At 42.8% G+C, this 27,047-nt stretch overlaps 1 protein-coding gene across 1 annotated transcript; it reads left to right on the forward strand.

Moving 5' to 3' along the window:
* The first annotated feature begins 1,267 nt into the window (after positions 1 to 1,267).
* Positions 1,268 to 25,246, forward strand: LOC308291710 (rho-related GTP-binding protein RhoA-D). The gene is made up of 5 exons (XM_080733833.1): positions 1,268 to 1,415; positions 15,630 to 15,785; positions 20,038 to 20,158; positions 22,321 to 22,451; positions 23,225 to 25,246. Exons 2-5 carry the CDS (start codon positions 15,630 to 15,632, stop codon positions 23,396 to 23,398), a joined length of 582 nt encoding a protein of 193 aa, XP_080589959.1. The 5' UTR covers positions 1,268 to 1,415; the 3' UTR covers positions 23,399 to 25,246.
* The last annotated feature ends 1,801 nt before the right edge of the window (positions 25,247 to 27,047 follow it).

Consider the following 27,047-nt stretch of genomic DNA (forward strand, 5'->3'; position numbering starts at 1 on the left):
TTTATAAAAGATATTTTGAAAATAACCGATCTACACACTCACAACACGTCGCTTTGTGAGTTTGTAGATCGGTTATCGATATTTGAAAATATCCTGAGTAGCCTATATACAATATAGAGTGTTTAATGTATGTTTTGTACAAATACCTCATATTTGTACTCAAGTACAGTACTTGAGTAAATGTATCCACCACTGGTGATATCAATATTGTTTGTTAAAATAAGTGTTAAATAACTATATATTCCAATAGTAATCAATGCTATTATTGCCAGTTCAATAATAGTGGTCTACCTCTCTTTTAATAGAGATTCCAATTTTATCCAATCTGGAGAGAAAACTCATGCAGGATGCAAACAAGGGAAATGTTCATTTATTTGGTTACCGTTCTGTTCTCTCTACTGATTGGATAAAATTGTTATCCCAACCTGAGACAGGAGACCCCAACAAACACCATGATTCATAGATAATAATGTAATAAAATAAATAAATAATCATATTTGAACGGGGGACACCTCTGCTAAGCACTTGGAAGGCATTCGGTTTAGTTTGACTAGGTTCCACAGATAAATATTGATAAAATAGCAGATAGCAGCTCACAGTCACAACACCTTGTTGTGAGCTTGTAGATTGGCTATTTTGCCATGTTTGCCCAGTATAGTTGTTGATTAGTTTTGATGCAGTAATGGTCTTTTTCTTTTTGGTATTAAAAGTGCTTATATTGTCACTTCACTGTCATCTGGGGTGGGGACCCCCCAAATGTGGAGACCCCCCAGGTGTCGCGACCCACAGGTTGAGAAACAAATAACAATCAAGGCCTATGCCTGCATGAGAAATCTTTGACCACGCGCGCACACACACGCGCGCGCGCGAGAGAGAGCCCCCTCCCCTCCCCTCCCCTCCTTATATAATGATGTCATTATTTTCTAACCGTAAAGGGGCAGGGACCTCCGTTCTTTGTAACGGTTGAACCAGAGCCCTAGAATGGAGAGTTGCGTCACTCCCGTTCACTTCATGGGGCCAGGTCTTCTACGCACACATCTATTGGCGTATAGTGACAAACGGCCAACCGGAAGTTTACAAAATGCATTGAAGTCTATGAGGTGTAAAGTGACAATGAACCACGTGACCAGCGCTGTTTCTGACCCCGCGGTGACACCACTCTCTGATTATACTGCTCTGGGTTGAACGTCCCCGCCAGCCAATGGCGTGCGGCCGCTCCGATGTGAAATCGACGTTAGGGGAGGTTCTCTGTTCTATAGTGTGTGTCAGCGCCCAGCGGCCGCTCGTTCCGTTCCTCCCATAGAGTCCCCAAGCAAAGCCAATACATCCTGATCAGAGCTGCAATAAGGGAAGGGCGACAGCTCAGGAGAAAAGACGGGAGTTCTTTTGGAATTTGAAAGCACAGGCTGGGAGAGGTGAGAAAGAAACTTTAATCGTATGTTCGGCTGTTTGTTTTTCAATCGTTATTCGTAATTTATATGCGAACCAACCGTTCGACTTTAGAAGTGAGTTTTGAGCTTCGAAGGAAAAGTAGGTGGTGTCGGTTTGAAGGCGATTCTTTTCTGAAGAAGGGAAGGCAGGCATGTCGGTTTAGCCTGGATATTATCAACAAGCTTGGCGAGTTGAGACTTGTTAGGCCTTCTTTGTTCGATAAAAGTATGCTCATTGTTTACATCGTTACATTGTGTTCTGGTTCGATCGAAAATAAGTGTCGAAAATCAAAGGACACACCTGTTTCCTTCCTCTAGTCTAAACCTTGGCGTGTTCGTTGCACAAATCTTTTTGTGTCGTGTTTTTAGTGCTCCGCAAATCTAACCCACAAACTCAACGATTGGGTTTTTACCGCAAACAAACTTTGATTGTATGTTTTTTCATTGTTTGGACTTAAACACCAACGGGGACAACGTCATCGGCCCTACCTTGTTGTGAAAAGTTTCCCGTCATTCTCCGAGAGAGGAAACCTGTTTGGCCAGTGAGAGAGGATCGATCGGTATTCGAAGCATTTTCGGGGAACCGGAGACTTGGGAATGCGACGAAAAGAATCGCGAACCAATACTACTTGATGATATACCACACCTTTCCTTTTTGTAATAACCCTTTCTGTAAAATAATAACCGAATTCTTCGCTTTCTTGTTGCTTAACGGCTGTTTTAAAAAATATATTTTCTGTCCCGAGGACATTCCTTTCTCCGAGGAGTCACCACACCCTTTTGATCCGCTGTAGCAACAAGACCATCATGTTCCATAAACTCCTTTTCCTTGGCACGCCGCTCTCGCGCAAATAAAAGCCAACTAGCCTAATTGGCGAAAAACCTTCCGACTTGTTGGAAATTGGAATAACACTCCCACATTTCAGTTGCTATACAGTCGTAATAAACTGGCTATTACAATACATGGTGGCAGTGGCCTCTCTTGTCTACTGGCAAGGAGGAGGAATGCACACAAAGATTCTCCCACATCCTCTTCTTGGCTTGCGCGCGCGTGTGTGTGTGCGCGCGCGCTTGCGTGTGACTACTACTGTGTGTGTGTGTGTGTGTGTGTGTGTGTGTGTGTGTGTGTGTGTGTGTGTGTGTGTGTGTGTGTGTGTGTGTGTGTGGACTGTGTATGATGTCATTGTGGAGGAACAGCTGACTGCTGACCAAGCAATTCACACAGGTAGTGGACTGACTGGACAGAATGGCCATGGTCATTATCTCGCGTGACCACACACACACACACACACACACACACACACACACACACAGTGCACCAAAAGGAAAGGTGGGCGGGAAAGTCCTTGGTTTAAGTTAAAAGTCAAATTTGTTTTCCATTTTGCCATAGGCTAATTGGCCTTCAGTGTCAATGTCATTCTAAAACCGCCCTTTTATCACTTAAACCCCTTATATTATGTCCTCAGCTGACCGGAATCACCCGGGACTCTCCCTTTTTCTCTCAACACTAAAATACCTTCTGCAAAAATAGCAGATATACAAGCTCACAATGTGTTAACTTGTGTTTTGAGCTTGTAGATCTATTTTCACTTGAATGTTCACTCTAGGAATATGATGCGACTCGCACGAGGGTCCATGCAATTCTTTCTAAACCACTGCTCTCCATTGAAGTCACTCTAGATTAGAACTAAGATGACCGAGTTGCTCAGTAGGTCAGTGTGAAAGGCTCCATACTGTAGATATAGTCATTGTGGACCAATATGCTCCAAGATAGCCAGCGGGCATTTCACACAGCTCCTGCTGCCCCCCGTTTGGTCACTGACTGACCTGCTATGGATGTTGTACTTCTGTTTCTGTTCTGCTGGGACTGTACAGCAGTGGTGTTCAACCTTTCTCATACCAAGGTCCATTATTTATTCAGCATGTGACCCACGGACCACCGTTTGATAAGATTTAGCCAGTATATCGGACCCAAAACGTAGAAGATGTTGTTGTCGTTGGATTAGATTTTGTCCACAATTCTATGCTGACAGTGGTACCATAGGAGAGATAACAGGCAAAAGTTCATCAAAGAACAATTCTTTTACATTCTCCAGTTGTGTAGACCTCTTGTAAATTAAGTAATGCAGATGGGTTGACAATAATTTAACCATTTGGTTAAATGAAACCAAATGGACCCATAAGGGAGGGACTACCTGGAACCTCCTCAAGGACCTGGGGGTCTACAGACCACATGGTTGAGAACCACTGCTATACAGGAAAGTGTCCTCAGCAGTTGTTTGGGAGGTAAGACCTGGGCAGCTGGATAATCTTCGGAGAGAATATTTCCCCTTTTGGATGTTGCAGCCTTGCAGGGGATGTGCATTGCTGTGGTTCATTGTGTGTTGTGCATCCATCAGTGGGTTTTAAAGACCACCCTCCCTCACTAGGTGATCAATGTCATGGTCACATGCCATGGCAACTAATGACACTGCAATCTCACGAGTCAAAGAAGCTGTGAGCAATGCCTTGCTTGTGTTAGTGTTGTTTTTGACGAAACAAAAATTGTATTGCTAATAGAGTGTAGTACATACATAACAAAAGCATACTGGCTTTTAAAATGACTTTTTAAAACACAATCTCCTTTTTGCTACAGGGAGGGAGGGATGGTTTGGTTTTCCTTTTTGAGTATCTTAATGGCGTGTCAGCCAGGCTCACTCAAAGACTTTAGCTTGCCTTAGCCTTTGTCCATGTTCCTATTAGTTGTAACTTGCTACTCTTCCCTTGTTTCTGAGACATAGCCTAGAGATGGATGGAATGCTCAAATGAGAATGTTGTTGTTAATCCATCTAGCTTGTTTGTTATGTTTGTGTGCGTTTAAGATGGGGCTGGGTCATATAGACAAAATCAAATATGACCATAATAATATAATCACATTATTTATATTCTTGTGTAGGATGTCAATTGGTGCTTTCACAAAAGTATTTACACAGTGATTTCTTTTAAAATAAATAATCTAGTAAAGTCTATATAACAACTAAGTGGATAAAGGCAAATGGAACTGTCATGCAAGTTCAGAAAATTACACCCCTTTTCTGTAATGCAGCCATTAACCACTTTGACCTTGTTGGCATGTTATTATTGGCGAAAATCGTTAAACAACAATTGATGTGTTCAAAAATATCTGATAAAAAAAAAGCTAAAAGCTTCACTTCATTTTCAAGTTTGAAAATATAAAATGGGGCACCAGGAAAAGACAACACATAGGAGTTCCAGGCAATATCTAGTCTTCATATCCCAATGTCGATACTTTATCAATTATATTGCCCCGATTTCAAGTTGTTATTTGTGCTGGTGTGTGTCAGCAGGAAAGTAGGAGTGTACAGAACATTAGCTCCCTGATGGTGACATCACACTGCAACACACAGAGAGAGGATGGGATTAGACAGACAGACAGACAGAAAGACAGACAGACAGACAGACTAAGAACGGTACTAGCCTGGAGGAGCGGAGGCAGAACGGAAGGAGAGAGGGAGGGTGACAATGAAGGGAACACAGATGATGGAGATGGAGGTGGGGGTACAATCAGGTCAGCTTCTTCAGTGAATTTGCAAGGGGGGTGTGGGGGTGATGCGTGTTTTTGTCTTTGTACAAGACTTGGGAAGAGCAATGCAGTCATCATTTCCCAAACCCTGATTAGCTAACTCCGCAAGTTCCTCCCATGACTACTTCATCCACTTATTTAGGCCCAGTTCTTCATTGTGGAATATTAATCAGACTTTCAGTTATAAGCACCCCCCCCTCCCTCCACATCTGCTGCAATCTCTTCTCTCTTCCATCCTTTCTCTTTTTCGACTTCTGTTCCTCCGTCTCTTCCTCTCTTGCTTCCTGCTTCGCTCCATCTCTGTCTGTCTGTTTGAACTGCAGTGGGTGGATGAATGGATAAATCTCTGTGATATTTTTTCTCTCTCTGCTCTGAGCCAGGCTGAGCTCTGTGATAAATTGGGCCGGGGGAGTCTCAATGGCTCTGTCCTATTTCAAACGTCTGCTCGGGTCCCTGGCTCAGCCTGCTGCACCCATTCCATCTCCCTCCCGACACCCCTAGCAGCATGCATCCATTCTACCAGCCAGCCCCCAGGCTAACAGGCTAAGAGCTTAGGCCAGACAATCTATGCCCAGCCTGATATAGTTTGACTTAAACATGTTTGGAAAAACCAGAGTAATTAAAAACACAAGTATCATTTAGTTTTTGGGAGCCAAAATATGACTGCAGACTGAAATGGCTACTATCTATATAATTTGTGCTGCAATATTTCTCAACAGTATCTTTGACCCCAAAGAAATGATCTGGGTGAAAGCTCTAAAGAGAGGGGCTTGTGTGCCTGTTTTTGGAGCTGTGTGAAGCACAGGCTCCCTATACGTGGCTGTGTGGGTCTGTGTGTGTGTGTGTGTGTGTGTGTGTGTGTGTGTCTGTGTGTGTGTGTGTGTCTGTGTGTATGTAGCCTGAACTTCCTAAACTTCGGCACGCTACTAGTCCCACAGTTTTGCCACCACACACTCGCGCCATATGTCAAATCGACCGGCTTACTCGGGAATCGTGGGCTAGTAACTTGCTAAGAGAAAGGTTCAATAGTTTAATTGATATTAATTTATTAGTGAATTAATTTTCCCCATTGACTTATAATGGGAATCGCAAAAACTCACATTCAATTATTTGTCTCTCGCAAACCATAGGGGCTAGAGTTTCAAGACTTGGAGAGGAGGTTCATAATGATTTCAAGGATTAAATAAAAAATAATTGTGTCATTTGGCCGCATGGTGGCGCCATAACACCCCACTTTACGTTTTGGCCTGTAACTCTTGAACCGTAGGTCGGATAATTAAAAATATTTTTTCCCTGGATTCCTTGGGTCATGACGCATCTCCCCATATAGGCCACGCCCATTTGCGCCATGATAGATTTTCCGCCATCTTGAATTTTCTCCAAAACACACTTTTTGCTCCTTTTCCTACATATTTTCTTCAAATGTCACAAAAATCGGTACACATGATCCACACACACACACACACACACACACACACACACACACACACACACACAGCTCCACTTCACACGGGTGTGATTTTTAACTTAAAGCCAGGGTTCTATAGCTACCTGGTCTGGACATGATCTAAATCCAATACCTGATTCATACATGGTTACACTTAACTAGACCTGTTTAAATTTCTAAGCTTTGGAGAAAAGGTGAAGATATCTTGCCTATATTTGGAGTTATATCATGGCAATGCACCTAAACACACAAAAACTAATAGTCTGGTAATGAATGAAGAAGTGTCCTGATTTGATACTTTGCAAAGAAAGCCGCTAGTGTTAAAAGTGGGATTTCTTTTTCCTTCCTATTTTGAGACCTGTCGCCATGAATAACCGGGAATGGAATCGCTACATTGTTTATTTTTTGTGCTCATGCAGCATAGAAGCAACGGGTACCGTAGAAATGATTTGACAATGTTGTATCACGCCCAACAGCACAACTCAGAAGTTCCACCAGAGTTCAACATTGCTTTGGCAGCCTTTTCTCAGTCTGTCCCGGACCCTTTTCTTTTATGCTGAAAGATGTTTGCAATAAAAGATGAGAAAAGGAAACTTACAGAGAGCGAGCTTGCTGGATTGCAGCACTGGTATCTATGATCGGGTCAGGTCGACCAGAGTTTAGCGCTCACCTCAGGCTGTGCATAATATGCAAATGAGTTGAGATATATAAAACCCTGTAAGGCGAGAAATCAAGCTTTCTCTAGTTTTATCATTAAACTTGTGTTCACCCACACACACCGCATACTCATTTGCACACAAATCTTTATGGTGTGCGTGTGTGGGCTGATTTACTGCTTCATGCATAATCTGACCACAACACACTGCTAAACCCTGTAGGTCCTATATACTTAGTTTGCCCGGGAGGGTTGGACTACCCTTTTTACCCCTCTGCCCCAAATCTCCGATCTACAAGCTCGCATCACAATGTGTTGTGAGCTTGAAGATCGTCTATATTCTATTAGGAACTTGGGTTCATGTGGTTAACAAGCCTGTGAGTGGAAAATGTGAACGGAAGCAAGAGGACCTGGGAGAGAGAGAGACGTGGAGATAAAGGCTGATTGGGACCAGGGGTGTTGTGTATTTAGGGGATAAGGGTGTTGGAACCTAAGTGGGTGAGACATTCCACACCGCTTACGTCCTTCCATGGTTCACCACACACACACACACACACACACACACACACACACACACACACACACACACACACACACACACACACACACACACACACACACACACACACACACACACACACACACACAGAGTTAATGTTGCATGTGAACCTTCAGTGACCCTTTGTTGGTAATCATCATTGTCTTTGCCGGGCAGACAATGAGGGCAAATACTTCTATTTTCGCCCCTGTCCGTGTTTAGCTGCACAGCTAATCTCTGTCAGACACTGCTGGACCGATCTGCGCCGAACTTTGCATGCACAATCCGCTATTTTTATTAAGATATGGTTTATCAGACTTGTGTTGTGATGTAGTCAAGTATTATATATAAATCTCAATCTCGCTTTGAGATTATTAACTCATTTAGTGCTAAAACCGAACAATTTTGTTTCTTTTTTTCAATCCAATACAATATTCTTTTTGCTATTTTACTTACCCTGAGCTGCTAGTAGCGACGTGGGTGGTCCTGGCTCGTCCATCGCTTTCCAACGAGCCATGCTACATGTTGCGACGATTTATTCCATTGAAAATGGTTTCGAATAAAGTTTAGAGCCCCCTTTTGCAAGACGTATCTGAGGTACAAAAACCGAACAATTTCGGTTTCTTTAATAAAATGAATTAAATAATCGGAGGCCTCAACGAAGCCCCGGTCTAAATCTTGATCCAAGCCGCCTACCGAGCTCTGTTTCCACCGGCCCGTAATCGGGTAACGCCGCCGAAACGCGCCGCCCAATCCAATACATAGTCACATCTTTAGAGCTCATTTTCTCTGAACTGTGTTCCTAGTGCAGCGGAAAAGTTTTTTTTGCGGCTAAATAGTGTGTGCCAGCAGCTACGTCATTGTAGTCCTTAGCGGCCATTTCTTGGGTCAAAACACAGGTGTTTCAATTGTTTGATTGCATAGAACTAATGCTATAGTCTAATCAGAACACCTGTGTAAGGCTGTGTTTACCCAAGAAATGGCCGCTCTTAGAACTACATTTGGCACACCCTATAGCCTCCGATCGGGCTTCTAAAAAAATAAATAGCCGATAGCTAACTGTTAGCTCTCGGCCTCCATTTCACGTTCATAACATTGTTTGCAGAAAAAACACAAGCCACTTCTTCGTGGTTAACCGGATGTTACTATGAAGCCTTATGGAGGAATGGCTGGCACTCTAGCGGCACCTTGTGGCCCCTGGCAGTCATCGTGTTAAGTTAAAGTTGTACTATGTAACTTTTTTTTATAAAACAAATCTTAAAATTCTCCTAACTATTAAAACACAAAAGTTTTAGAAGATCCGCGCCGTGAATTTCAGCCTGTAAAGCCTTCTCTATATATGTAAACTGAGATCCTTGCCGTGGACCGGATCTCGCGCCAAAATTGCGTCATCACACTACCGGCCAATCACAGCGAGGGTTATACAACTGCCGGCCAATCACATCGCATCTTGAAGTGGGGTCGCCATTTTGTTGTCGCCGGTTTGTACCATCCAGTCTCTAGGTAATTTCGCCTACCAGGCAGGGTGAAGGAGTGTATCTCTGGAATTACTGAACGCACAGGAACAAGGGACCCCTCCAAAGATAGATCTCAGCGAGGTGGAGGCAGACGCGGGGGTCTGAAGGTACGAAAAACGGCCGAAAGACGCGGACGCGACCGCGGTTCGCTATAGGGCTAATGACCACTAGGTGAGCAACTTACACAGTATGGCTTTAATTGATAAAGTATATTATGTTAGCAATTTAGCATTGTCCCATCAACAATTATCTGCTTGTACTTGTAAAGTTGGTGTCAAAACCGTATTGATTCTTGAAAGTAATCAATAGAATAATCGCCAACAAAATAATCAATATTTGCGGCCCTCACTTTCACTTACTATACATGCATCAGGATATCTGAGTCACTAAGAACAGTCAATTCGTTTTCCTCTTCGACAAATTTGCTGTCAGAGAGAGCTGGGTGGGGGTTGAGTAGATTATTGGTGGTTTCCTCACCACAATCACAACAACAGTGTGTATGTACTGTAATCCCTACTGCTGCTGACCACCAGACATGCCTCCAAAATGCCTCGAGTGAACTAATGTAAATTATAACTTCATATGGTTGGTCAACTGAAAGAGTCCTTGAACCCTAGTGTCCTTATTCTGGGGTTAACATTTGGGGAAAGTAGCATATTCGATACAAGCTCGGGACGCATTGTGAGCTATTTCCGGTGAAGATAATTTAGTGTAAATGGAAAAGAGGAGGGAGGGAGGCCTACGAGTATAGAGCGTTAGGTGACTCCGGCCCACTAAGTATAGGGTTTAAGTGGTTAATGTCAGCTGAGTAAGCACTGTGTGGTTGTCTGTTTGTTGACGTTGTTGAAATCTTCATGGTGTTTATTTTAACATTTATTTACACTTGTCACTCACACTCTGTCTGCTAGACCTAAACGCGGTAATGATATCTCATCTGACTGTCAATAAGCACTATTTCCCAGACAGTGGGTCGTGGACCAATTTTTATGGGTCACGATCAAATATCCCTTAATTTTTTGTTTCCTACATTTAAATTAAAAACAAATTCAACCTTTTTCTAAAACTATTCCATTTAAAATAATGTGTGGGGGGCAGGATCCATTAATTAGAAGGAACAAAGAAGAAGAGCTAAAAAGTTGGGGAACCACTGCTCTACAAGACCTGGAAATTAGAAGAACCTTTTTGTGACTGATATGAACTTTCTTACACTCGTTTTTGCATGACCTACGTCCCAGGCCAGGGTAAGCGAAAGCTATCGCACAATAAAAGCGCAATATCCTGTGCTTAACATAATAGAACGGTCCCCAAATACATGATTTGCAATGGATACTTTGTGGTCACTGATGCATGTGAATAGAAGTGGGCTGAGACTTTAAGAACGGGTAGAGCTCCTTCTTTCTTTGCTAGTCTTCCTGAAACTCAATAAAGCCTTTGTGTGTTAATGTAACCACCACCTCCCTTGTCCAGTGGACAAGAATGGCCCCTGGGCTGGCTAATGTGTTACTACTCCAGCACGGGAGACGCCAGACCTGCCTGGGAGAAAAGAGCACTAGTTGCTGAGAGAGGAATGAGAACTTTGCCCTTTTTGCAACCCCACTTGGGGACTAACATTATGCAAGGCAGGTCGATTTATCCCAACACACACGCACGCGCGCTCTAGCAGTCACATGGGAAGGTCAGGGAGTGTGTGTAAGAGAGCGAGAATCTGATGGCTCACCATTCGGCCTGCAGTCTCCATTGCTTGGTGAATGTGATGTGAGTCATGTAACCCTGGGTTTGACACCGCTCAGTTGTCATGCAGCCGGTTCGTTTAACAGCGTTTCTGTCTCCTACATTGTTGGAGATATGAGCAATTTCATACCACAAACCAGCACATGCTTTGCTATCGTATCCATTTTGTCTCTTATCTATGGTATATTGTATGTCTGTGGCAATGTGAGCATATAACTAACTGTTCTTTGAGGCTGACACACCCCCATGTGGCCAAAGAAACTCAAGGCGTATTGGGGATAATTAATTATTGCTTGAAAATGTCACCAAGTTTAGTGTACAATTGATCTGAAAGTAACCCAAAGCTTCTGGCTATGAGGTTAATTACATTGTATAGGGGATTTCAACCTTTCATTTTATCTCTTAATGAGGTTAATGTAATATTTGTGTTGAATTTGGATGAATTTGTTCAACATTTGGGCAATATCTTGTGACAGGCCTGAACACAGTCTGTGGCATGATATCACTGGTAGCACTGACTATGGCGCTTGTTTCCGCAGTTTTCTGCAACATAAACGTTCACGCACCAGTGTTACTATTCTTTAGCGAACACTTGTTGGAACGAGGAGGTGAAATCTTAAGACCCTGGCCTGAAGTGTCTTGACTCTGACTTCAGGAAAAGGACATGGGAGAGGTACAGAGAGAACGCAACGCAAGACTGGGTGTATTGGGCTCCTCCCTGAGCCAGTAAAGTACTTTATGAAATAACAGCAGGGGCAGAAACCAAACCAAAGGAGGAAGAAGTAAAAGATGGAGGGAAAATTAGGAGGAAAGATTCACAATCCATAGGCCACTTTTATTATCCTGTAACGGAGCGCGCACACACAGGCCAGAAGGGGCCCTCATCACTCCTACAAAGTACATCTATTCCTGCAGTTTTATTGGGCAGCACTCTGAGCAGCCATCAGCAACCAGCCACATTACTGTATCGTGTCAGGAGAAATAAAACACAAGCTCCATTTTGTGAAGCCATCTCCAACTGCGAATGGAAAGGGTTGTACTGTAGCTAGCAGTCACGCCTGTGTGTGTCCTAAGGCAGTGACAGCATGATGTATGGAGTTAAGCAGCAGCCTACTATCACAGAGAACAGGTGGCTTTCTCCAGAGACAACCCAACAGCACTGGCCTGATGTGTGAGAGAGAGTGAGCAAGAACTCCAGCTAATGAAATATGTGGAGGATGAGGAATAACACAGTTGGTACTATAGCTGTTATTGCAGTGCGCCAAGGCAAATGCCTATGGCTAAAAGCTGTGAGCATCATTTGGCCTACAGGTTAAGATGCAATATACATACACATTCATTTGGCTCTTGCACATATAACATAATTTACTTTGTAAACCTCAGTGCTAAACTGGCCTTCTGCATGTGCTGTATTCTGTGTGTGTAGTATAGTATGGAAGGGGGGTGGGGAACATATACAAAACGTACATCCGTTGTATCTGGCAGTGTTCCTTATCATGCAGAGTAGAACCAGACATGTTGTGCAGAATGTACTAACCCTGCTTCCAGGAGGTGGATTTGTCTTTCCTAATGCAGTTTTACCAAAACTACAGCCCGCAAGTAATGACCTTTGCTCCGAACCCTCCGGAAATCGATTTCATTTCTTAACGTTTACTCGGTTAACATGTCTCTAATTGGCTGTTTTCTGTAAGTTCAAATTGAGTGCAAAAAAATAAGCTAATGCAAAGCAAACAAAGGTGTCATATTTAATCACATTAGGAAACGCATAAGCATGCACGTTGTTATAGCTGTGTAATATTTAAATATTTATAATGACCCACAATTATTATGAATGGCTCATATGATTATAAAAGCCAGGCAGATTACTTAACAATAGGCCAATACTATTTATTAGGGCTGTCACGATATGACATTTTACTTGACTATTAATTGTCATTCAAATAATTGCGATTAATGATTTGATTGTTTTTGTCGTTGATAATTCTGTTTGGCTTTTAGGCTTTGAAGTTGCACATGGCAGATATAACACATAACCTAAATACACAAATAAATCAAATTACTGACATATTTGACAACTTTCTACTTAAAAAATAACATTGATAGTGAAAATAGCCGATCTACAAGCTCACAACGCGTCACATCGCTTGTAGATCTGCTATTTCCACTATTTCTGAAAATATTTGAAAATGTATGAATTTTTCAACATTCACAAATTCACCGATTATGACAAAATAATTGCGATTATGTCAAATAATTGCGATTAGACGATTATGTAATAAATGTGACAGGCCTACTATTTATAATTCTTTTACCTGCATTACACACACACAGGCTGCACGGGCCATGTTATTAAGAGACACACATACACAACTACAGTATGTTGCTTTAGATTGAATGTTCAGTAATGAAGCTGTATGCAGAAAAAAGTCTACTGCTGAGACTGTTACCTTGTATACTTCTCTGTAACCTTCTCTTGTATACCACTGTAACCCTATACCCTATTCTGGGCATGACATAATAGGTTGGCATTCGACAAAAAAATATAAAAATCGGCTATTCAGTGAAGAGATTTTGTGTGGAGGGACAAAAATAATGGGCCAAGGATGGTTAAGTAATAAGATAATGGATAAGGGTTTGAAAGTTGGGAGTAGTTCAATACTTTGAGTTTGACAGGCCTCCGTTGTTCTACCACAAAATAACAATCATTGAAACTTTGATTGTTGTATAATGTATAGCACTAAAACATTGTATTCTCTTGTGATTGCTGTTAGATACATTAACACAACTCTGTCTTGGCATTATTCAGGGGGAAAATACGTCCAGTCTGGTCAAATTTCATGATCTTCATAAAGATTTAATCACATTAGGAAACATAAGCACATTGTAATAGCTGTGTAATATTTAATCACATTAGGAAATGCATAAGCAAAGCACATTGTAATAATAGCTGTCTAATATTTAATCACATTAGGAGGAAACGCATAAGCACATTGTAATAGCTGCCATTTTTATCAGTCTGCACAGTAATCATGGGAAAACCGAGTATTTACTAAGGAAATGAATGCTAATAATACTATACTAAATGTAATCACAACAGGTACTCCATTTATTATATTTATGATTTGTATAATTTGCACTTTACATGCTGTCATTTGGACTGAAAGAAAGCCACTTATTAGAGCAGCAAGCTGCACTGCTCGAACACATGACCTCAACAACAAACGTCATACCTAAAGGGCGTGGTTGTGGGAACTTGTGGCATTACTGCACTAGGAAAGGAAGACACGCTTGCAGGACGTGTCTTTAAGAAATTCATTTGTTTCAGTTTCAGTGGATAAAGTAATTTGTTTCAGTGGACAAGCAGCTTAGTGTCAAAGAAGGGCCTCGGTGCCATTTTGGAGCACTTTTCCGGGCCCACCAAGAAAGTCTGAAACAACTGCAGTGTTTCTCCATTCCTAATCAGGGGAGGTTTGGACACTTGGTCAAAGATGGCAGAGAACTGAGAATTCATTGAAGTTGAAATTGGTTCTCCTTGAGGCCCGGGCTGCTGAGACTGCTGGCCGCCAGCCAAGCAGTTGTCTCATCACCTACTGCCTCCTCTCCATTATTGTCAGCTTGGAGGTAGATGGCTATTGATCCACGTGTGTGTATGTGTGTGTGCGTGCGTGTCCGTGTCTCTTTTCACTTGCAAGCCAGGTTGCACTCAGACACACCTTCAGGGATGCAAGTAAAAAGCAGTCGGGAGAGAATTGTGTGCAATACAGGCCTGTCACCAACCAAACCTGTAGGTGCTATAAATTATTAGGCCAAGGTGATGCAGCAGCAGCACTTTTTTTCCGTCTTTTTTTGTGCTGGTGTATGAGAGACCATGCGTGGGCAGCTGTATGTAGAGCATTGCATCCTGTGCCTGTGTGGGGTTGCAGTGTTCTCAGGACTCTTGCGCGCCGCCTGCTATCCCAACCCCCCGCCTTTTTTTTTTCTTCTTTTTTTTCTTTCTTCTTCTTCTTTCCAGGCCAACAATGAACCCTCAGCCTTGCCTCGCTCTGTTTTCCACCTAGCCCACAGGACAGGACACGGCCCAGGGAAGGGAAGGGGAAGAGGGTGCGGCTTTCCACCAGACTTGGATCACCTCTTCTCTCCTTCCTTTCCTGCCTCTTAATGCCAGTCTCATTCGGTCTCTCTCGGGTTTCGCACTCACTCACTCCCTTATTGCCCCCTCCCCTCCCCCCGTCCATGAATTGCCATGCTACAAGTTAGCCATGCTTTTCCAAGAATTGGCTCGGAATGCTTGTGTAGGAGTTTGTTCCTATTTTTGCATTTTCCATTCTGCATTCTCTTTTTCCAGTGATAAGACGGACAGACAGAGTTGTATTGATCATGAAATTATGAGATGTAATAGTTCATTATAAATTCATTATAAATTGCTGTGCACTATCACAAATGGATCAAATATAAAATGAATGAATGACTAGGGCCATGGTTCAGGAGGCAGAGCGGCCACTTGGGGAATGGAAGGTTCCAAGTTCGTTCTAAAGACACTGAACCTCTGACTGTTCCTGATGATAATGTTGGATTTCCTCCACGGTTGTGAGACTGGTGTGTGAGTTGGTGAATGTAACGGACATTCTAAAAAGTGCTTTGGATAAAGGTGCTATATACTGCACTTTTATTCTTATATTGAATAAAGAGTAAAGACACCTAGTTAAAGTGTTCCTTTCTGTTTGGCAGATGGCAGCCATCAGGAAGAAGTTGGTGATCGTCGGTGACGGCGCGTGTGGAAAGACCTGCCTGCTCATCGTCTTCAGTAAGGACCAGTTCCCAGAGGTCTACGTCCCCACGGTGTTCGAGAACTACATCGCTGACATTGAGGTGGACAGCAAGCAGGTACGTTGTGAAGGACACACACAGCCACACGTGTGATCTGCACCCATGGGATCCAACCACATGAACCGTAGTGTCCTTATTCTGGGGCAAAGAGATTTGTTGCAGGAAAAAAGTAGTACAGTGTGTTTCCAATACCATTGCAGGAGCAATGGTACCCACCTGCAAGTCAAATTTACTTTATTATATTATGCCATTAACAGACGCATGCTACGGGTGCTGGTGAAAGAAAAAACTGCACTTCATTAAGAGCACATCTAGACCATACTCTTTGATTGAAGCGAAAGACGAAATAGTGTATGTTTATTCATATCTAACATATAATTTTCCGAATGTCTGTCTGTCTGTCTGTCTGTCTGTCTGTCTGAGTGTCTGTCTGTCTGAAACCGCGTTTCTCCTCAGTGGCTGGAGCAATTGATCTGAAATCGCATCACCATCAGCATATGAACACACCTGACATAACTGTGAAGCCCGTTTGTCACTTTCACAAATCGTATGCTGTATAATTGCATTTTTATGGTGTATCTATATCTATTTAGCCTACAGTACCTTTTGTGACCACACATGTTAAGGGAGGGGCGCTGTTGTTCAGGCCATGCACAATCACACACAAACCCCCCCACACACACACACACACACACACACACACGGGGGGGGGGGGGGGGGGTGGAGTGTGTGTGTGTGCAGGGGGGGGGGGGGGGGGTGGTTCTGGCCCTGTTACAGATGTTGTCCAAAATCATGCAGATCGGTACACAGTATCTCTGTAGCCGTTAAATGGAACGGGTATTTCTTACATTGATGCTCCTACATATTAGCATGCAAGCACCAGTTAAAGTTACTTTCCATCCCTCATATACTGTGTGCACAGTGCACATCCCATAATCCACACACTGCACATCATTTCGGAGCTCATATCTTTGAACGGGTAAGGGCTAGTTTATATAATTTACTGTATGTGCACATTTTATGTCCTCTTTTCTCAAGATCAGACCCGACACACACACAGAGCAGAAGAGAAAACTAAACTCCTTTTGTATTGCGTGCCTCAGCAGTCACTCCGTGGCCCACACATGGATCCCGACCCAGTGTTTAGGAAACTTAAAGTGTGGAGCTTAAAGTGGCGTTTCACTTTCAAACCCTCCAGGGGTCATTTTAATGGGTACTCTGGCATTTGTGTGCACCTTTAAACACCTTCATTCTATTAGATACACCCCCCTCAGTTTGAAGCCCATTGAACTTCAAATTTAATCCATGATACTCATTGAAAACACATGTCCCTGGTTTTGTGCTTTTTCAGTGATCTTTTTTTTCAACTACTGCAAGCAAGCATTATAAATGTACCTGTAATTAAAACCTTCAGATTTTTCACAAATATTTGCACAAATATAATGAACCAGAACTGATGCGTATAATGTAAAATCAAATAAAAGTGATAGAGGAGCACATGAACATGAAATGGGCAGCCAAAAAAAACCCAAAACGGTTACAATACAAAAAAAGAACATTGATGTGTTGTAAAGCTTTTCTTTTGTGACTTTTAGGCAAGCAACACATTTTGCACGATGAGTATAAATAAAGCTGTATGAAACTATGATATGGGCTACATGCAGGAACCGCGCAGTGCATCTACAATGAATTCAGCGGTGGGAGTCATGAGGTGAAGCAATCGGTGCACGCCACATACTGCATATTCATTATGTGCACGAGACGCCACATGTTTGGCCAATAAACTAGAATCTTAATTGGCCTCTTTTTAGGTCATAACGAGGAAGGTTTGGATGGCGAGAGGCTCCAGTGAGAGACATTACTCACCTAAAGTCTCCTGGCTCGTGTGGAAAGTTATCACTTCATTACTCATGTGTCCTTCTGACCATGTCAAGCAGGAAGTCTTTTTTAGTTCAAACAATGATAGAAGAGGGGGACGAAATGGATGGTGGTTGAGAGGGAGATGAGTGGGCAGCACAGACAGGAAGTCCTTCTGTCTATTGAGGCTGGCAAGGAAGCGTAGACCTCACAGTCAAAAACAGGAAATGGAACGTCACAGACTTCCTGCGCAGGCCTGGCTGGCGCTCCCTACCCACCTTTGTACAATACGTTATGACTAATGCCCCGTTTCCTGTACTGTGAAACCTTGGATGGGCTCACTTCCTCAAATCTGAGGGGGTTTATTTTGCAATACGGTGCAAGTTTCTTCCACTGCTTTTTAAAGGAGAGTTTCTTACCTCTAAAAGTACTTATTTGGTCCCACAAAAGATGGTCCATGTGTTCTTTTAACTCATTTGCTGCCATTTAACAATACCTTTGTACTCTCATATGCCCCTGTCTCCATAGACTTCCATGTAATACATAGTGCACGGATCATGCACACCCATGCCTAGATATGGACGTGGATGCACCACGTGTGTCCACATTGCTCACAGCTTTCAAACAAAAAAATCCGAATGGAAATCCGTTCAGGCATTCATGAGATAGCAGCCATTATGTTTTCCTAATTTTTTTTTTTTTTTTTTTTTTCAAAAACGAGAAATTCTCGGGTTCCTCGGGCATGGCAGGGCCGAGGGTAATGGGCTTTTATGCTTCCTGAAGAGTGCCTGTTTGGATGGGCTGAGAGAGAGATGAAGCAAGGACCCCCACTGCCTTTTCATAGATTCCATTTAGTTTCATCGTTTCCCAGCACAATCATCAGTGTATTTTGGATTCATGTCAATTTTTGTTTTCAGATATTTAACCTCTTGAGCCGTCATTACATAATAAACTTGACCTTTCACTCTGTTCTTAGTCTGCTCTTTTCCCCCTCTACACCAACCTTCTTTGCGTTGTGAGCTTGTAGATCTGCTATTTTTGGCTACAGTTCTCAGAATATGGACACTGGGTTTCAAGTTGTTAATATAAAAAGGTTTGGAAGATTTGGAGGACCCCCTGTAGTAACTCTGAGGACCCCCTAGGGGTCCTGAACCCCTGTTGAAGACCCTTGAAGAAATAAAAGTAAATTATGGCTGAATTGGCTGACTCCTGGGAGACCCCCAGTGGTGACAGAATGCCAGGTCAGAGTTGGAGAGTGGCACCAGTGGATTTGCCTTGCCCATGCCATGGCTGCCCTCATGTTCCCACCCAGACAGGAAATGTGGTACAGTGCAATCCACTGCAACACATTCCCAAGGGAAACGCCCCCCTTTGCCCCGCCCCCATGCTTGGCTGTGCTTAGTGAATTTCAGATCTTGATGAACAACGAATATGTCACCTTTTTATTTTAAATCTAAAAAAAGTGCACTCCGGAGTCTCCGGGGTTAATCTCTGGGTAACTTTCATTTACTGGCATACCTTTTTTAATAAGGAAGTTCTACCTTAAACAGGATAGACTTGGTGCGCAACTACAGTCCAAGGAGACCAAACATCATTCACCGTCAATAATGTCAAGCATTTATATGACTTGCTCCAGCACAGTCACCCAGCCCCACCTACCAGCATCTGTTTTTATGTACCATTGGCGGATTATCCTGACCAAAGTCTTTGCACACCCATGCTGCAGCGAGACATAAAAGCTGATCTAGTCTGCCAAAACCCAACCTATTACTGTTTGTCTTGACTGAAATGCGTGTTATTTAAAAACAAAAAAGTGGTATAGATCAGGTTACTGACTTCTCGTGTGTGTGTGTGTGGAGGGCAACACTGTGTCATACAGCAGCCAAGAGACTGCATTCAGTTGGCAGACTTTTACCATCGGCCTGAGCAGCTTACAGGCCACATGATGAAAAAAGTGACATATCTAGGCTACTGTACATAAGACATTCCTGCGGAGCACATTCCCAGACTCGATGTGTGCTGCAGTCTCTTGCAGTGCAGGTTTTTTATGTTTTCGTTTTGGCAAGTATCTGTTTCATCTAGATCAGGTCAGATAGTCCTCTCGGGAGCTGCTAACTGTTTGATTAACAACCGGAGGAGAGCCTGGGGACCCATGTCATGCTCAGGGGAATTCGTTTTTTATAGGTGTACTTGTCAAAACCGATAATGTTCAGTCGCCTTTTCCCTTTTTTCCCCACTTTCCGCCTTCAGTTATCTCTGTCTCCATCTTAAATGACAAGGCATGAAATGTAAGTTAATATATCATCTGTCCTTTTAATTTTAATTAAGTGAGCGAGGCACCCTGACCGTCTACTTAATTCCCTCATCTAAAGCTCTGATCATTGGACTCCGCCGACCCTCTCTTCTTTGTGTCAAGTTATGTAAATGGCTTGTCCTTTTTTTATCTCCTCAGGTGGAGCTGGCACTTTGGGACACAGCAGGTCAGGAGGACTATGACAGACTGAGGCCTCTCTCCTATCCCGACACAGATGTGATCCTCATGTGTTTCTCCATAGACAGCCCTGATAGTTTAGGTAAGATGGCAGGACATACTTGGCTGCTAACAATGTTGATGAATGAAATAATTAAAGCTTATAGTAATAAAATAATTGCAAGGAGAGAAAAAGGTCTAGCAAGTATAAAAAGGATTTTCTGTACCGATTAAGTATGTGACCCATAGGTCCATATAGGTGCTTTAAAAATACATCCGAGTTGGCCAGACTCTTGGCCTATTGCCTCTTGGCAAGGTGTTAAAAGCCTGTGAGTCGAGACCTTGTCACAGTTCTTTTACAAGAAGTCTAAAAGGGCCCTCCCAGAGCATGAAGAAAGTTGATCATTCCACAACTTGACTGTACAGGTACATGTCAAGACCTGTACAGGTCGTGTGTACATGCAACATTTACTGGAACAGTTTGCTCTCCTGCATGTTTTTCGGCTCTTTTAAACACTGGATAGTATAATGTAGATGCCAAACTATCATGGTGATGTGTGCTACAGAAGATGAAAACCACTGTGCAGATTACATCTGCGTAGTCTTGTCCAGCCACGCACAATCTCTGGCAGGAGTTCTGCAAGGAAATAAAGATTGAACAGGGTACAACGCTTCCTTGTGACAGTCTGTTACAGAGTCACAAATCCATTATGCATTTTGGATGGGGCGGGGACATTCTGGTTGTTTGTGCTTCATAGAAAAACAACAACCACTGTTGTCCTGCTCAGTGTTCAGCACAAGGTGTGGTGACTGCGCTCCAGCCGCGATGCGGTGCAACTGGAATGTAATTGTGGAAGAAGCCACAGATGAGACGCCTAATGCCTTGCATAGCACTGCATTAACCACTTAAGCCTATATACTTCGTCATATGACAAATAGCTAAAATACCGGATCTACAAGATAACATATTTTCATTTCATTTTTGATTTATTTTTGATTTTTAATGCCTACAGTGACATGCCCAATAGGGACGCCAGGGTGAAAGTGGTTTAAAACGACATGAGGTGTAGGGGCAAGACTGCACTGGTTAAATTGCAACAGATACTGTAGCTAGCTGTCCCAAAAATCACAAGTATGTAGCTTGCTAGCATTCACGGAATGGCAGTTTAGATTGTAATTGTTAAAGAGGATTGAGGAAAGAGGCGAGCACAGAGAAGGAAGGTGAGAATTTATGACATGTTGGCGTCATAGATTTTTATCCTAAGAGTCAGCATCCTGAGTAAGAATAGTTTGGTGCAAAACTGCAAATGAATCCTTAGGCCAGGGCAACCCCAGGGAAATAATTACTGCAAGGGACACATATCATTCTCTACAGATCTCTACAGCAAAATAAATAGAAGATAAGAAATAGGGTTATAAGATAATAAAATATATATATATATATATCTTACTGTAGATGACCTTGCATTCTACTGTGCATGTGGGCTTGTACAGTATATGGCTCAATACACAGTATGAGTGTTTACATTGGGGCGTGTGCACACATGTGCAGTATAGTATAGGGGCCAGTTGAATATGCATGTATTACTGCATAACTTGTGTAGATTGATTCTTTGCTGTTCTGTATTATGTCATGCATGAATTGGCACTGCGCAGTGCCAATTCATTTTGATGTTTGTAGTGTAATGTTCTACATAATATAAAAGAAGCTGACATTGTTTGTTTGAGCACAAACTCGTTCTTGTCATGCAGTTGCTTCTAATCTTCATAAATGTACAGACGATAGAATAGATTTCTAGAGTGAAACTCAAACTAGAGGCTCTGACATTTCCTGTAAGCAAACAGAGCATATCGACATGTATTTCTGGCTAGGCTCTCTGTATCCTCCCAAGTCTTTAAATAAGTTGGCCCTGTTGGCTGACATGATGTATGGAGAGCCCCCTCCTCTGAAACACCACCGCCATGGGGCTTTTTCTCCCATGCTGTTTGGATTTGGCTGTGCCACAGCTAGCATTCCTACTGTATCTCAGTATGGCATCTCCTTCCAGGGAAAACGAGAACACTGGTCTTCACCACTGGGCCATAGACCCAGAATCAGCCCAGGGGTCGATGGCCTCTGAGTGTTTACGTCTCCCCTGGCTGTGATAACAGGACGGGACTCTCCCAATTGTCCTTTTAGGGCAAGATGGTTGGAATGTGTGTGTGTGGATAACAACAGCAGGATTGGACTTCAATGGAACCCACGTGTCCCTCTGTTTCTTGCAGAGAACATTCCAGAGAAATGGACGCCTGAAGTGAAGCATTTCTGTCCCAACGTCCCCATCATCCTGGTGGGGAACAAGAAGGACCTGAGGAACGATGAACACACACGCAGAGAGCTGGCCAAGATGAAACAGGTGTGTGCTTATATTGATATCTTGTGTGTGCTTATATTGATATCTTGAGAAAAGACATTTGTCTCCTGTATAACCAGTGCCTTATAATCTATGTATGCATGCAGGTCAGGACAGATTTCCAGTTATTCTGGAATTCTGCTTTTAGAACCCCGTTATGAAAAGACACTTTTGTCTAAATGTCTGATATGGTATATACTGTGTGTATCGGCAGGTTATAATGACTCATTAGTGAAATTAAAGTACTTGTTTGGCAGGGGACCCACTGGAAACCCCCTGAAGGACCCCCAGCGGTCCCCTGCTGATGAGAAACAACTGACTGAGTTCATTTTGACAGCAATTAGTTTTCTCAGAAAACTGTTTTAGAAGACACTTGTAGAATCGGCCTATATCAGTGGTTCTCAATATTTGTCATGTCAAGGACCCCCCAAAATGATATGTATTTGGCTGCGTACCCCCATCTCAAAATATTTTGTTCTTGGGACCCCCAGAAGCAACATTTGAGTTAAAAATGTTCACTCTGAATATGGGTCTTGCTCTTGCCTTAAGCTAAATGCAGAATAAAATGACAACCAAACATAAAATGACTTGTCTTTTAGTTCTACTTGATCTCTTTTCCAGTAGTTCCTTCCTATTATTTTAGTCTAGTTTTTATTTGTTGACAAAATTGTGAATATATTTTGTCAAAATTGTGAATATATTTTGTCAAAATTGTGAATATATTTTGCCAGTGTTGGCCAACAAAATTAACACAGATATGTGCATTCGTTGTTTAGGAGCCAGTGAAGCCAGAGGAAGGCAGAGACATGGCCAACCGCATTAGTGCCTTCGGCTACCTGGAGTGCTCAGCCAAGACGAAGGATGGGGTGCGGGAGGTATTTGAAATGGCCACCAGGGCGGCGCTGCAGGTTCGCAAGCGCAAGAAGCGGGGCGGCTGCCTGCTGCTGTGAAGGGGGACGGACGGGCCAAACCACCAATCAGCGACTGAGGGAAGACCTCCCCGCAGCGCGTCCTTAGGAGAAAAACCTTTAAACCAACCAATGGCTTTCTTGGACTATATTTACATCACAAACACAGATCATGCCACAGGCAAATGCGAAAGACTGACACACCTGTTTAAAAGCAAAACAAATCAGCCTTTTTTTTGTACTTTTCTGTTTTCTTCTTCTACTACTCACACGTTGTTCCTGCTTTTTTCTTCCATTCGCTGCTGGTTTTTGTTTCTTTGTCTCTTCACCAGCATACCAGCCTGTTTGTGTGAGGAGCTCGTCTCCCTCAGTCCCCCCCCTGTATGTATGAATGTATGTTTGTATTTATATGTGCATATATATCTATACTTTACATATATATCAGTCATCCTGCCACTGCCTCTGTGATGATTGTTTACAGAGAAGGACCAAGTAGCTCACACACACCCCTTAAAATCTCCCAGCCGATATCAAAAAGGCACACGGTTTCTTATAAAGTGTTCTTTTAGATTTGGCTTGTTGGACTCAAAACTAAAAATGTCATGGAACCCCACCTGTTCACTCGTCTCCACACCGTGCATCATTATCAGTCCTCATGCTGCGGTCATTGGCCGCGACTGTTTAATTTTACGCCCCGAGATTTCCAGTGTGCTGAGATCGGCAGTGCTCCCTGTGTGTTCTTTTCTCCACCAACAAAAAAGACTGTACGTCTAGGTTCTGCCTCAAATTGGATTTATTCATTCACTGAGACCTACATGAGGTTACTCGGGCAGTAAGGGCTGTTTACGGAATGCACCTTGCTCTGTCTGTCTGCTATGGCTGGCACCACACACAGTGGCCCATTGTCAAAAACAATACTCGCAGTCACACACGCACACTGGCTCAGACAGACATGCCACGAACCAGGGCCACACCAGGGCCTCCCATAACATGCCCACTCTGAATTCTGTATGGCTCGTTCAGACCCATTATGCAGTTATGTGATATTACTTTTGTTTTTCATTAACTGAAAGGGAGTGCATATGTGGTTTGCTGGACCCCACTGTGTTCAGCAACATTGCCACTCAGGCAGACAGTTTGAGGTGGCTTATGAATTATCCAGCTGTATACTTACTATAAGACACAGCTTGATTGACAAACACACTCGCTATCAATGTGCCAACTCTAAACCATGGAACACCACGATCAGTAGATACCTTGGCTGTTTGAACTGCCATGTTGATTTTACACACCAGCCAACCAGCTGTATTATAACATTGTGAAACGTGTAGACAGTGAAATGTAATGGGAGGGGGGTGAAATGCCTACCAAGACCCACGTTTTTCTTAGTGAGAAGTTCTCAAAAGTACACTAAAGCTTCTTGAAGTGTCAATCGGTTGACTAATGCAAAAGCAGTGATTAATGAGTCTTCACAGCTACTTCCTGACATCAGGGGTGATGTAAAGGGATGGAGTGCAGTGCACATCAACCCTTGTTCAGTATCCTCCCCACTATCACTCTACACTAGAGCTCATGGCAGATCACTGGGTTAAGCGTGTGTGTAGATTGTCTCAATGTATGTTGAGATCCAAGGATGGCAATCTTGCATACGCTTGTCCAGCTCTATCAGACACCTTGAGATCAGAGGGCAGTGGGGCTCTGGCAAATTCCTGGCCGATAACCCCCATCTCCTTTTAACAGCAATGCCCCCGGAACATGATAAAGACCTTAAAGTAAAGTCAAGAGAAAAAGCTGATTGTGGTGATGCTTTACAAACAGGACAGGGGTGTGGTGTTTAATGTCTGGGTAAGACAAACATGTTAATAAAATATTTTTGAAATGCTACATAAACCATGTCTTTCCTCCTTTATTTACAATGTAGGCATTTAGCAGACACCCTTAATCCAGAGTGATTTACAGTAGCAAGGGAAATATGAGGCAATACAACAAATGCATAAATAGTAATCTAGGATCAATGTTAAACCAAGAACCTATGAGTAACATAAGAAAATCTAATCTGACATCTAAACTACACTTTAGCCTTTGCATAAGCTTGCAAGGTCGTTTATCCACCGCCCTAGTTTGAGTGGAAGTTTGAGAATACGCAGAAAATCAAGAGTCCAAAAAAAGATGCTGTATTTTTTATTTAAATCCATTTTTACTGAAGCCAGTTGCCAAAGCCTTTTGTTCCCAGAGCTGTCATTACATTATGCTAAGGCACAGATGCTGCCTGAACAGCGAGTACTGCACTGTGTGTCTTAAACCTATAAAAAGATGAGTACAAACAAGATTTCCTGAGTGCGAGGACAGAGCCCTTCACTCATTACGTACATAAAGCATACTGTGTACAATAGACAGGAAGCGAGCCTCGGTTTCACACAAACTTATGACATAAGTGAACAATAACACTACATAGTATACATGGTGGGATAAAAATAAAATCAAAGTCAAGCACATTGTTTTGCACAACAAGGTAGTTGAGGACAATTTCTATCATAGACAAAGATGGTCTTAGATGTTGAAACACGCAGGAATGTTTAGCGAAAGTATTTCCTATTCAAGGGGTGTTCAGGGTCGTAGAGAAGCCTTTAGTTGTGCGAGTTCCCAGGTCCCAGATTATTTACTGGTACAATTGTTGTTTTCTTTATGGGTGGAGGTGGTCAGCCTCTGGCCTGAAGCACTTATTGATAAATTACATCTTTAAATAGTGTTTATAAATAATTTTCATTTCATCCTAGAATCCTTTTAATGAATTAATAAGTTATGTTGCAATTTCAAAATCTATTAAGTCTATAAATATCACTGCATTCAATGGCACACACATTATGATGTAATAAAAACTGTGCATTTGGTCATATCAAAACCATTCCTTATAAAAAAGCTGCCGTTTCATATTCATAAGAAAATACATAGGCCTTGTTTATGCTTACATACATTTTACAAGGAGTCTTATTTACACAAGACGTGCATGGAAAATGTCTCGTTTCTAAATATGGATTAATCCAGCCTAGCAACTGTGTAGAAGAGCAGGATAATATGTTTGTATTGGAACAGGTCCTAAGTGTAGTCTCTTTCAATGTTCATTCCTCCACTCTGGGTCTGGCTGCAGCTGAACAGTCGCCACTGGAGGGCGCCATTCACCAAAAGAGAGGACAGGGAAGGAAGGCATTAACAATGGATAAAACATATTACTGCATAAGGAAAAGTGTGTGTGGGGGTGTGTGTGGGGGGGGGTGTGTGTGGGGGGGTGTGTGTGTGGGGGGGGGGGGGGGGGGGGTGTGAGAGACTATTCTTGGTTGGGGGAGGATAATAATACCTGTAAAAATGAGTGCTCAGGGTAGGGCTAGGGGTCAGGCTCAAGACAAATGTACTAGGCAGACAGGGAGGTGAATCTTCTGATTACCAGCCTCTCTTGAACCACTAGCTACGTATGGCTTCCAAGGCTTTCGGATTGCAAATCCACCGTGGTGCATCCGACTTGCCAAGCGTCTATAGTGTGTGCCAGCGGCTACGTCATTGTAGTCCTTAGCGGCCATTTCTTGGGTAAAAACACAGGTGTTTCAATTGTTTGATTGCATAGAACTAATGCTATAGTCTGATCAGAACACCTGTGTAAGGCTGTGTTTACCCAAGAAATGGCCGCTCTTAGAAC

This window comes from Nannobrachium achirus (assembly GCF_963921795.1).
Source record: "Nannobrachium achirus genome assembly, chromosome: 9".
NCBI classification, from domain to species: Eukaryota; Metazoa; Chordata; class Actinopteri; order Myctophiformes; family Myctophidae; genus Nannobrachium; species Nannobrachium achirus.

Bases quoted from the DNA above. Each gene is read 5' to 3' on its own strand.
- LOC308291710 (XM_080733833.1), top strand. From the start codon at position 15,630: ATGGCAGCCATCAGGAAGAAGTTGGTGATCGTCGGTGACGGCGCGTGT. The intron at 20,159-22,320 runs GTAAGATGGCAG...TGTTTCTTGCAG, and splicing joins AGACAGCCCTGATAGTTTAG to AGAACATTCCAGAGAAATGG. The intron at 22,452-23,224 runs GTGTGTGCTTAT...TTCGTTGTTTAG, and splicing joins AGCTGGCCAAGATGAAACAG to GAGCCAGTGAAGCCAGAGGA.